The following is a 13,798-nucleotide window of genomic DNA, read 5'->3' on the forward strand; positions in this document are numbered from 1 at the left end:
TTGCAACAGTTGCACATCATTGGAATACTGTGATATATTAAAGTTTGCACATATTTGGGTGGTGTCATTTGTTCATTTGCAGCACTTGCAAATTACTGGAATGTACTAGCCTAGTAGTTAGTATGTATTAGGAGATACCCCTTGCCAAAAAGACAATGTCATTGCAATGCCAAGAGGGCACTTAACATGTGCTAAATTTCTTGAATATTCACCTGCTTGTATGTCAACAGTACTTAGTAAGTGTTAAGTTGAATGTGTGACACCACCCCTAAATCTAAGTTTGTTTTCAGGAGTGAGGTGCATACTACCCTTTGCAGTGCAATGGAAATGACTATGCAGATTCCAGATAAGTGATGTTTTCAAAGGGCTTCCCCTGCTCAGTTCTGCAAACAACATGGACCAAGTTGCTTCTCGGCCTCTCGTGGGCTAAGATCAAAGGTGACTACTGAGGTAGTCTTCCTAGTCACACCCACCCAAGACTGCTCTCCCGGACCAGGGGATAACATACAGTAAACCTCCCACTTAGCTGCTGGAGTGGGAAGGTGTTGGTTTTATACCCACTTTATGAAAAGGGGAGATCCCACTCTAGCTTGCTCCTGGGGCCATATGACTGAGGGCAAGCAAAACTCGGTGGCATCCAAACTCCAAGCCTCTAGGCTTGGACCTGTAAGTAAGATGCCTGTCAAACGATTTGGAAATATCTGAAGCCCCAGATGGGGGCAAAGGATGTTTGCCAGTAGTAGGGCCACTTACGGTTCTGAACCGATTTGGAATTTGATTTGGCAAGTTTGGCTTGGAATACGGAAAATTTAATTACCACCCCCCCCAATCAAAAAAAACCCAACCAACAAAAATCCCAACATGGACCAAGTTGCAAATCTTGCATTTTGAGAACCTGTAAGTCATGACAACTTTTTGGTGAACAATCATATGTTTTGCTGAAGTCTGTTCTACTTGTTTGTTAATCATTTTCGCATAGGCCAGGGGTGGGCAATTATTTTGGGCGGAGGGCCGAGTACCGAGTTTTGGCAAGCCATCAAGAGCCGCATGACAGGCAGCCATGGGCAGATAAATATTAATTTTCTAAATTTTGGGGAGGCCTTGTGGGCCAGATAGAATGAACTGGCAGGCCGCATCCAGTTCACGGGCTGCATTTTGCCCACTCCTGGCATAGGCTGTACAGATAAGGAAGTAATAAATATTTATAAGTGTACTAGCAACTATATTAATCTCACATAGCTTCTCTCTATAATTTAGAGTCACTTTTGGACTTCTGACATTTTTTTCCTGTGTCCATATTCAGACTTCAGACATCTGGGCTGTAGTTGTATTGGACATACAACTGTTATATTTCATTTCCTTTCTGGATGTTGTCATTAATGACTGCAGCAGGAGAATGGTACAGCTGTAATATCAGGGTTTAAAAGCAAAATTTCCATGAAGATATAGTTAAAAAGTGATGCTACAAGTAGCCTTAAGGGGGGGGGGGGAAGAGATGGAGAGAGACTCAGACAGATACTCTCCAAAATGTAATTTTAATGTAGTTTGCATTTGGAGGCTGTAGAGTAAGAGCAGAGAAATGCTTGTTATTCCTTTTTTACATTACCGTTAAAGCTTAATTACGTGCCGTAAAAAAGAAACCACAGTATTTCAATACATGGAACTAGCCCTGCATAGGAAGTCTGTGAGATAGGACGGAACGCATATACAAAACAAGTTAAAAACCAAAGTGAACAATCACTTCCCACTCTGTCCCCAGTGAAGGATCCAAACCTACCCGACAGTTACTCACACTCACAGAACCCAAGGGATTAGCACGGTACAAAACAGTGCACTTCAAACTACATTCAGTTGTCCCCTTCCTTCATTTATAGTATACTTCCATCAATTTCCTCTTCCCTGCAAAATTATTTTCCAAAACCAATTACCACATACTGTTATTTGACTTTAAGGTACAGACAAAAGATGGAACTTAGTGTTATATCTTCATAGTCATATTTTAGTATTAAAGAAACCAGTCAGCATTCCACATGTAACTTGTGAAATATTCAATTAAGTTTGTAGTGGAAAATACACACATACATCCACTATTACCTTACAACCAAAATGAAACTTAAAGTGACATTTATCTTATAAAGGACTTTATTCTTCTGTATTAAATGTCAGAATATCCCTTTCCTTTTTAAAGTGTACCAATTTGAAAGTCCAACATTTTTAGAAACATTCTCAAAAACAGATTGTTTGGAGAGATTGGGAGAACCATGGTATCTGTAGCTAAAGGTGAAGCTGAACATCTGTCAGCCAGTTACCACCCTACATTTGTTGACAGTTTCATTTGAGAGACTAAAAGTGGACATCCTCATCAAAACAGATCCATTTGAAATACTGAGCACTTACTAGACAAGAGTTACCCACCCCTTCAAAGATTCTGGTCATCCAGTTCAGGAATGATACATGACTGGGTAGTGGAAAACTTGCATTACAATATCTATACTTGTTCTGCAGAAATAGATGACTCAATTCTGCACCTTCCAAATTCTATTTTTAAAATGAATAAAATGTTTGTAAATGTAAAAAAAATCCATCCTTCTTTAGAGAGAAAATAACCAAGTGATGCTTAATAATTACATGTCTTTACTTTGTGCAGTGTAGCAGTCGGAATGACCACAGACGCATATACATATGAAATACTTGCTATAAGGATGGTAATAACAGGAAAATACTAGCTTAACTTTAGAATTTGGTGGAAGAGAAAAGGGTTTCATTTTCTACCACTGTTTATTTTTCACTTTCCTGGATCAAAGTACTTTGGTGAAAGCTCTAGGAGAACTGAACAACAGAAAATCTTTGTCTCTCAAAAAAAAAAAAAAAAAAAAAAAAAAATCTACCTCATATTTCTCCACAAGTATGCCTCTAAGAGGTATCTGTGTCCTTATCCTCATAGGAATATGCTGGAAATTTTTCAGCCATTCTAAATATAACAGAACTCAAAATATGTATTGTTCTTGATACTCTATGGCATTCGACTGAGACCTCCAGCAACAAGAGTAAAATGGTTTCTCTTTCCATCAGAGAAACATATAATAGAAAATAAGAACATGGAAAGTGACCAGTTAAGGGGAAAAATAGAAAAGAATCCATCCTAATAGCAATTCAAGAACATGCACTTTTTCGTGTAATTCAAGTTCCAGCTAACAAAGCTGCCACAGTTATCATAGTGTTAAATTTGTAGTAACACTTCCCAAAACTGAAGGAGTAACAAGAGTCCAGGGAGGTGAATATTCAAAGCTACATTTACCAACCCACTAACTCGTATCTGTGGGATCACTCATATAATAACTAACATGGAGTCTAGACTGCTGTAGTTTAACAATGAAGCAAAAATCAGGCATTATAATGTGATGGTAAAAGACCAAGTGTAAAATGGGGTTAAATATACCAGCCTTTCCCTTATGAAGTCCTAGGTCTGAATATTTGATGCAATCACAAGCAAGAGTTTAATGGGTCATGCCACTACAAATTCAAAATCTGGAACAGTATGTTTTAGGATGGAGGTGTTGTCATATATAGGAGATGCACGCAGAATAGGCAAGTTATTCCATGGGAAGTACTTTCTTTTTTTTCAAAGAAACGTAAGTAGATTTAGTAGACAACAGAATAAATTTTTTTTTATACGAAAGACTTCACTATCTTCATTGGCTCTATAAGCAAAGAAAGCCATGTGCTCTTTCTGGTTAACTAGAAAACTCATTGGGATGTTTTCTAATTTAAAAACGTTTGATAGCACCAGCAGCAAAGTATTCCCGTAAATGTTATTTTTACATATTTCTGAAGTCTCGAACAGAAGCCTCTTGGAGAAAAATGTCCAGCTTTAACCATCTATTGTTCTATTCAAGTAAGAAATGTCAACTCCTCATTCTAAAGAGCAGCACAGATTCTAGAGTCCACGGCATGCTCTAGAATCCCTTTTTCCATGACCCACGTTGGAGCTTCAAACGTACCAGTGTTCAGTCCTATGGTGCGCTGTGGATTCTTAATGAAATTTACTTGAGGAATGGTAAGGAAAAACAAAGACTATTAAAAATAAAGAACTGAAATCAAATTACTTGTTCTCACAATCAACAACTGGGGTGACACATATTTTAATCATTACAAGTCAAAGAAATTCAGCCAATTGTATAAAAATTCACTAGTGCAAATTTACTAATAACTTGCCAGAGAAATTCTGAACAGGAATTCCTCATAATTTGGTTTTTCACACAAACAACATGTGTGCATCAAGGGACAAAGAGTGGAAAGCTGTTTCAATATACTTTGTAAGTACAGAGTTTTATATAAAATGCAGTTCTCAAACAATATTCCTTCCAACATGTCTGCTGGCTGTAAAGTAGTATCCCATCACATGCCTCGAGGCCATCCAACCACTCAGCTTTACTTGATGTCATGTGCTAAGGGAAAGGAGACACTGAAACAGCCAGGCAGCAAACACTGTTTTTATACTCTGTCAAGGATGTGCTCATCGCCAAATCAAATCACAAATATCAAGAACAAAGTATTCTAAATTCAAATTAAAAAACTAAAACTATTAAGTCACCCGAGTCTCATTAATTTGGCTTTTAAAACTGCTCTATCATCTGATGCCAGTCCCTAATCCAAAAAGAGTCCAGATCAACCCACTGATTTTTTTGGAGATAGAAAAAACCCATTGGAACACTCTGTTTACTGCCCATCACTGAAGCCACCCACAATGCAAGACCACTGAACTGGCAGGTAAACTGCATTCTATTCAATCAAAGATTGTTTTCTGTGAGAACAATTTTATTTTAAAGACATTTTCAGGGCTTATATGCCACAATAAATTTTACTCTGCATCAACAGTAAAGTGCTGTATTTTATTGATTACCTGAATCTCATTCTCACTTAAAATCTTCACTTATGGATGTCTTAACAAGTCAAAAGAGCCCTTTCTGCTGCAGTAGCTAAGCTGTTGTGCAAATATTATAAAAAATAGGTAACTTTCATTAGGAGCTATGTACACAACACAACTTCTGGTGTTTCCTTTATTACTGCTGACCAATACTAGAGATGAAAGATGCATGCAAATTATCTATAAAGGTGTATTTAAAATGAAGAGAAAGGGACACTATGTAACTTTTGATAGCTTGGCAGAGAGCCACTTACTATAATATAATTATACTAAATGATGTCTAGATCTGGATTGACAAGCTTCATACCACTGACATGCTTTAGTTTCTTTGTAGCTAAAGAAGCTGATTTGTAATTTCAGACTACAGCATACATTTGATCTATTTCTCTTTAAAGTGTATTACATTTGAGGTTAAAATTTGAGCAAACTTCACATCTAGTCACACAATCAGCACAAGAAAGACATTAGTGCAAGGGAAAGGTGTCAGTTGTACATGATGAAGATTCTTCCCCTTACTGCATGATGCATTAGAATGACTTTTAGACTTAAATTTCAAGTGGATTACCAAGAGAACAAAGAGATTTTTCTCTCAAATTTAGCACGCATTTCCAGAGGATTAAGAGAAAGCAAATCTCAGATACAGCTAGAGTAAAAAAGTCAAACCAAAAACAGCTTGGAGAGCTGACACATAGCTCCAAAAGTTGTCATGCTGTGAAGGCAGTATTCTCAAAAAAGAGCTCCAACAAACTGCAAAAAATGGAGTTTGAGGTGAAGTTGGCCAACTGCTGCATAGAAATATGCTAACACACAACAGTCATGTTTAAGCCAGTGCATAGAGAAGATAAAGCACTTATGGTAATTGCAAATGTTAACAAGTCCATACAACTTGTACAATTTAGCAATGAGTCCATAAAAAAGAATAGAATTAGAGCAGAAATGCTCAAGCAAAAACAAAAAAGATGACCTTCCAACTGTATAAAATCCACATACCAGTAATAGTAAAAAGACACCAATGAAAATTAACTCAGTCCCAAACACCCAACAGGCAAATAAAACCAGAGTAGACAAGCCTTTGGCAGACAATTTAAAGAGTCTAAATATGGCATTACATTTCTAAATAATCCACAAAATATATTATATGGCATATTCATATTAAATACTGGGTAACCAATTCTGCAGATCTGATGCTAACAATGCTTTAGCCAATGACAGCATGATGGGTCAAGCTAAATAAACGCTGGTGTGTCACAACAGTGCTTGAGAAAGCAACAATTAAATGTCACCAACTCGTGCTTCAACAACAGTACTGTGGGACTGTCACATTATCATCTATGGAGCAAAACAAAGTTTTCTAGTTTCTCAGGGATGTGCCCTTTATAGCATATGTTATGATTTACGATGACACGAGCAGAAAGACACTGTAATGTAGTATGGTTTATAGGCTGGATCAAATTTTTTGCCATTTCCTTCTCATCTAGCAAATCACTAGCGGTCTGTTTATGCAAGTTTGTGGCATCAAAGTGTGAACCTGACTTGATAAGAAGATTCATAATATCTGGATGGTTGTTCAGTGCAGCAATATGCAGGGGGCTGTTGTTATCAGAGTCTCTGACATTTACATCAGCACCACATTCCACCAGAATAGCAGTAACTTGCAGAGAGGGGAATTTACAAACTGGGTAGCGACCTACACATGTAGTATTCTTGTCAACAGCAAGATGAAGTGGGCTGAAGTTATTCTTTCCTCTAGGCTGCAGCTTAAGAAACTTATAAATAGTCTGCTTTTTAAAATGCTCCTGTTCTGAACTGCAAGGAACTTTTTCCAGCAAGCAAATTAAATGCAGGATGATGGAAAGGGCTTTGTTCAATTGTATGGGGTCAGGTGGACTCTGAGTTTGTTTCATGGCCCGCTCAATTTCGAGGACACTTTTACACAGTATACCCATAAGATCGTCGAATGTCACAGTGGTGCCCAGCAGACCTTTTGCTCTGTCTTGCAGCATGAAGGAGAAGAGTTCAGCAAATGATAACAGACTGCTGGCAGTCATAGGGCTCAGTGGGTCTAAATTGCTCTGCTGCATGTCCAAAGCATACTTCCATAGGTTGATGCATCGCTTAAAGTTACCAGAGTCTGCATAGACAGCACCCCGATACCTAATGTAGTAAGATGTATCTGGGTGAGAAGGACCAAGAATACGTTCTCTAATTAACAGCGCTTGCATTCTCATCTCATCAGGGTCTGCAATAAGATTTTCTAGCTCCTCTGAGCTGTTCACCTCCTTCGCATAATCATAAGCCATTATTAGCGTTTGTGGCACAGGTTTGCTGAGGATGTTAGTCCTGTCACTGTATCTCATCTCCATAGCTCTTTTCCAGTATTTCAGAGCACCAAGCAGATCTCTCTTTTTGTCCACAAAGGTTGCTCCTAGAAGTTCCAAAGCATTGATGCGTTCAGCCTTGCTGGTCTGTACATGCTGGGTCAGAAAGTCCACAATATTTGTGTGACCTGTAACACTGGCTGACAAGAGAGGAGTCATCCCATATCCATCTTTTTCCATTTTTGCACAGTATTTAAGAAGCATCTTCATGATCTCTAAACTTCCAGATTCTGCACAATCGTGTAATGCAGTGTTTCCTGGCAAGAAAAAAAAAACATAATTACACAAATCATAGCAAAATTGAAGGGTAACCACATAGCTAAAGAAACAAAAAACAAGAGAGTTGAGAGCTACATCTAGAATACACTAGACTGATTAAAACACCAAGGCTATCAACCACCTATGGAAGGGAAGGTTTACTGGATAAAATTCAAGATGTTCCAGGTACCCTTTTGTCTCATTACTTCAAATTTAAACAGAATCCTCCACTACCTGTTGACTCATTTTATATTTGCCGTTCAAGGATAAAACAGATACTGGATAAAACACGTATACTGCCTCTAGACCAGGGGCGGGTAATTATTTTGGACCAAGGGCCACAAAGGGAATTTTGGTGAACTATTGCAGACTGGGTCAACACTTTCCCCCACCTGCCCCCTAACATTGGCTCAACACTTCCCCCCACCTGTCCCCTAACAGCTCACCAAAAGTCTCCGAGTCAAGGGCCTCTCTCCCCCCTCTCCCCATAGCTGCAGCAAGCCCTAATCCCCACACTACCCCAGAACATGCCAGCCACGTCTGCAGCTTACACCAACACTTATCTGGTGCTCAGGAAACAGCCCTGGGCAGGCCGGCATCACCTGTAGACACTGCAGGTAGGCCCCAGGTGGGGATCAGGGCATCTGCCCAGGTCCACAGTGGACGTCAACACATCAGTGCTGAGCGAAAACAGCCCTGCCTGCCCAGCATCATGCATGCAGTAGCCGGAGCCAGAGCCACCAGCTTCCCACAGATCAGATCCCACGAGTTTGTGGCCATCTGCCTGCAGGCCAGATACAATCAGTTAGCAGGCCAGATCTAGCCTACGGGTCATAGTCAAGACAGGGAGTGTTTCTTCTGTGTGTCTGTATACCACTTGTTAAAACAGGACTCCACTCAAATCGGGGTCTTTGGGTGCTATGGACACTAGCCAAACTTTTAAATAAACTAGAAAATATAGTTATTCACTTATCTACCTACATACGTATTCATTTATCTACCTACATACGTATTCCTTGCCTTTTCACTTTATTTGGATTAAATGATCTACTGACACAGGGCTCCCAGTATTTATCTTAAATTATGGAATTTAAGATCCCTTTGTTCTTCTGGTTAGGATTCCCCAAGCAAAGTTGAAAGAAAAAGAGTGGATAAAGGAAAAAAAACACCGATTTCTCCAAAATACACTGTACTGTTACCCACGATAAAATGTAAATTTAAAAAAAAAGCCTGAAATATTTCATGACTACAGAATATTTCCCTTTAGTATAATGCTACAAGTTCTTTTTATAATAAAATGTCAACATGGCATGTATAAAAAAGCCAGTAAAAAACAGAAAACATTGGGGGACAACTAAAAGCCATATTTATCTATTCAAGAAGTACTGGAGCTGAAAGTTTTAAAGAAGTTCATTTCATGAAGCGGAAAATATGATGATTTAATATGTCCCTTATACCATTGATTTATCTCAGAAATAAACAATTTGGTTGTTATTTACATCTGCATATGCCAGATGCACTCATTCATTTATTTATTTATTAGATTTACATCTCACCCTATCCAAAAGGCAGCTTACAATAAACTAAACTTTATGTAGCCTATTACATTATCAGAAAAATAATTATTAGAAATTTCATACGCAAAACCTAGAAAAAAAATCTCAATGAAAAACTTCACCAAATATTTACATTCTTATACCAGTAAACTTGCAAGTGCAAATTATTTGACGGAGAATCATATAACCTATGACAACTAATATTATTATCTAGATAGTCAATATCCCTGGTGGGAGACCATCATTCCACAAGTAATTAGAACTATATCCATTGACTAATGAAAGGAAAAAAAAAAGCCAAACAAACCAGATACCTTCCTGTTAGTCATTTTTTGCAGCAGAAGACCTGTTTCTACAGCAGAACTCGTTACATCTGATGCTGCTACTTCATTTGCTATTACTCCAACCACCCATGTCATGGTTTTTTCGCTCTGTGTTATTAATTCACTCTCCAGACCAGATATTTAGTTGCATTACAGGGCTTTTGTACCACCTGAGAAAATGGGAAGGTTGTACCTGGCCAACTAGAAAATATTTTGGTGTGGAAAAGCAAACATGCTTGCTTCCTGCATAGGAGGTATACCAAAATGAAAGGGATATGGTCAGTCACTGACCGTCTCTCTCTCCTTCCGTAGTCTTTAGTGTTCTAATTTTTCTCCTCTCATACTAGGGATCGGCAACCCCCAGCATGTGTGCCAGCGCATGACATGAAAAGCCATTTTCCTCAGCACGCCACAGCCGACCCAGACTCTAGGCAGCTTCTGCCAGCAGCTGCCCAGAGCCTGGGCCAGCTATAGTTGGGAGGCTGCAAACAGCTACATGAGACTCTGCAGTCCCACCACTAGTTCTGTGGCTGCAGCAGCTGTGAATGCACCTCTGGGTGCATGGCTAGGAAGAGGCCTGGGCAGTGCAACTCTGGCTCCTCCCCCACTGTCCACCAGAGGCACATGTGCAGCTGCCGCCACACAGAGCCAGTGCAGGGGCTGCAGAACTTGGCACAGCTGTTTGCAGCCTTCTAGCCACCTGCTACAACTGCCCAGAGCCTGGGCCGGCTGAGGAAAATAGCTAGGAGGCTGCAAAAAGCTGCTCTGGGCTCCGGAGCCCTGGCACCAGCTCCATGGTGATGACGGGTGCACACATGGTTCGCAGCACATGGCAGAGAGGGGGCAGGAACAGCATAACCCGGCCCCTCCCCTGGAGACATGTGCAGACACTGACAGCAATGAGGATTGGGCCCCTTGTGGCTGCCCCATCTCTGGTACACCAAGTTGAGACATAAGTGGAGGTGGGGATGATTCTGGCACTCCAGCCAAAAATGTTGCCGATCCCTGCCTCATACTCTGCCTTCTGCACATCCTTTCACAGAGTCAACATCTGATGAGAACAGCTTCAAACTGGGTGTGCTAGCACAAGCTTTCATGACACATGCATACACTTTGGTCAGTTTATAAGTTGCAGATCTACCCTGCCTTTTCCAGCTATGCTCAGGTGAAGTATAATTTTTTTTTTTTTTTTTTTTTTAACCACAGGAATTTTATTTTTCATAGCCACCCAGATTGCAACAGAGCTCAGGTAGAAAACCAAACCCACTTGAAAAAATGAGATGGCTATAACTAGTGTCTCGACAGTTCTTCCTATCGCTCAGCATGAGAGAAAATTTGGGCTGCCTGGTTTATGGCTTGTTCCTAACCTAGAAACAGGAGTCAAATTTTGGTCTGGATTAACCAGTATGCATTCAGCCCAAAGTGAACTTGACCTTTATACTGGTAAAGATAGGAGGTCGAATGGCGTACCTCATTACAAGTCCATTCTATGTTAGAGAAAAATTCTATTATATAGAAGGATACATTAAGGTTCCATCCTATTATTTTTCATGACACTGATATGCTCGTGGAACAATTTATATATCTTAAAGTACATAAGACTTGAAAACCCAAGAAATACTACAGTATAATCCCTTCATTTCCTAGAAGTCATCTATGACCTTGCAGTGTGACCATTTTTAAAGCATTTAAAATGTATATATCCACAATTTGATTCACCACATAAAAGCTTGATTATTAAATGACAACTATTTACTTCCAATAAGATATAATGCTAGTTTCTATCCATTTCCAAACCATGGACCTTTCTGCTCATCCAGAAGTACACAAACTCAACAGTGCATGCTACAACACCAGCACAGGTGCCAGTTCTATGGGCAGGTGTCTGCATGGAGCTGATCACAGCTTTGCCCCGGTCCCACACCATTGTCGCCTTATAATCCCGGCCTCAGCCCTAGACCTGGACCCCAGCCCTGCTTTGCTCCCGGATGCTGCTCCTTGCCTACCTATAACTCCATTCCACCCCATCCCAACCACCTGGACAAGCACAGAGCAGAACCACTTATGGAGTTTTGGTGAGCTGTTGGGGGCGGGGTGCTGGCCCGGCCCATGGCAACCCACTAAAACTCCCAAAGTGGCTCTTCAGGCCCAGATATTGCCCACCTTTGCTCCATGGCCTACCCAACATGCCATGGATTTTCAGACTTCAGCAACACATCTGAAAAGAAGCGGGGGTTAATACAGCTTTTATTATAAAGGTCACTACTACTTTGCTGCAATGACCCACAGGTCCAGCAGATTCCCACATAAGGGATATCTTAGGACAATGGTTCTCGACCTTTTTAGACTCAAGGATAGACTTGAGGCCTTGGATAGACTTGGGAAACCTCTCCAAAAATGTCAGCTCTTCGTTTTCATTTGCTTTTTTGACTACAGAAAAACAGAGCTACTTTTCTGTTGCGAAGAACTCAGAAAGACCACTATAGGTCAGAACGTTTTTAACAGTACTGTGATTCATGTTTTCACACCCCACAGGGCTAACACATTTTGGACCACTGCAACACCCCTGAAAGGATCTCAAAGCATCCTGGAGTGCTGCACCACCCTCACTGAAAATCACCATCCTAAGACTACAACAGGAATTAACTGTGGTTACCCCAGCAACACTGCAAGAAAAAACAGTACAGTATTACCCATAGATTAATATAATTTGTCAGTTTACAAAAAGACTGCAATTCTCTACCTTCTGTGGACCAGCAGCAATCTTCAGACCCTTCTTGCTGGTTCACAAAATAAAATATTTTGAAAACCAAACAATGAAGAGGGGGCGGAATTAGTGTTAGGAAAGAAAACAATTCATAAAAACAGTCTCTTCTGTGAAAAATAGTCAACCGCTAAAATAATGCAATATCTATTTTTCCTTTTCAACCAAATAAGACTTAGGATCTCCTTCCAACTCTCTTTCTGCGGAGGAAGTACATTGTTACCGCAGAACTTGGATAATTCATATCAGGGTAGTTCATAACCCACTTAGTTTGAGGCAGGCTGACAAATTAAAGATGAGCAACTCACCTTTTTGCAGCATACAACCACAGCAAAGTTCCAGCTGCCCCTATAGCTTTAACTGCAAAGGCCATCACTACTCCAATCAGCTGGAACTCATCAGTGGTCCAGCCCAGCTGACTGGCAAAGCAGTACCTCTTGGAACAAAAGCTGCAGCAAACAGCTGGAGAACTTCTAGTCCTACACAGCTACAGCTCTGCTTACTACTTACGGAAAATTCTCAAATCCCCATCTTTGCACGAAAGCGTAGAATGCAATTCTGCAAGCCATTTGGATTCTATTGTGTAGAGAGCAAGCCTGGCCACCACAGAAATATTTTCTGGTGACAAAACTTCTTAAAGCAATACCAGGTACTTCTACTAAAGGCTGAAGGGTAGTATTTTTTACCAAAACTGTTACCATTAATTTTGTAAGTCATTCAACACATGAAGATTTGAGATGACTCATGCTCAAAAACAACTGCTCTAACAATGACTAAAAGGGTACCAAAATATTGTTTTCGCACGCGAGGGCCCAATTCTATCAGCACTTATTACAAGTGCGATAATGGCTACAAAAAGTGATACTTGGTTTCCAACAGAAGAATGCTTAGTACTATGCTTAGTTCATGCCTATGTCTTTGACTAATGAAATAAAAAACCCTGTTATTATTAATGAATGCTATTATTTTGGTTATGAACATTAATTTTAGTACTGGCTTTGATTGTGCTGTCAGCCAATTTCCACACCTTCATGATGGGACTGTCCTCCCCCACCATTTCTCCATCTATTAATTTTCATACTATATATAATTTTTACAGGTCATAAAAGAACACCCTCTAAAACCTCCACATTTCCCCTTTTTCTGGATTGTTCTCAGTTATACCATCAAAATGACCATCTGCTAGGAACTGTTTTAATATTCCAAGAACATCAAATAAAACTGAGAATCATGTACATATGCCAATCTATAAGTTACTTTTTTGAACAAGAGTATTTCCTGTAACTGTATTACCTACTTGTATAACTGCTTTGATTTTTTGTCAGAAGAATTTCTCCCTGGTTTAGCGTTCTAGAACGCATGGTAGATTCTCTGTATTACAGAACATCTACTACAACTCAAGTCAAACCTTAAGATGTGCCAGACAGCTATCAAGACACATGAACAACACATGGGGAGTAAAACTAAAAATAGGGTGAGGTATTAGCTTTCTAGGAACTCCTACTTTCTGCGCAGATTATTTTATACAGATACAGAGACCGAAAAAAAGAACAATTATGCAAGTTATATTAGGGTAGATACACACCCACAAA

At 39.8% G+C, this 13,798-nt stretch overlaps 1 protein-coding gene across 1 annotated transcript in view; it reads right to left on the reverse strand.

The window, feature by feature from the left end:
* Positions 1-1,516: 1,516 nt before the first annotated feature.
* FEM1C (fem-1 homolog C) overlaps positions 1,517-13,798 on the reverse strand; it is a 31,361-nt gene continuing 19,079 nt past the window's right edge. Inside the window, exon 2 of the mRNA XM_090038404.1 lies at positions 1,517-7,562. Coding sequence (XP_089894530.1) covers positions 6,253-7,562 — 1,310 coding nt within the window. The 3' untranslated portion in view covers positions 1,517-6,252. The remainder of the gene's footprint in view (positions 7,563-13,798) is intronic.

The sequence above is a fragment of the Crocodylus siamensis genome, chromosome 3, assembly GCF_052110815.1.
Source record: "Crocodylus siamensis isolate JL-2025a chromosome 3, ASM5211081v1, whole genome shotgun sequence".
Lineage (NCBI taxonomy): Eukaryota > Metazoa > Chordata > Crocodylia > Crocodylidae > Crocodylus > Crocodylus siamensis.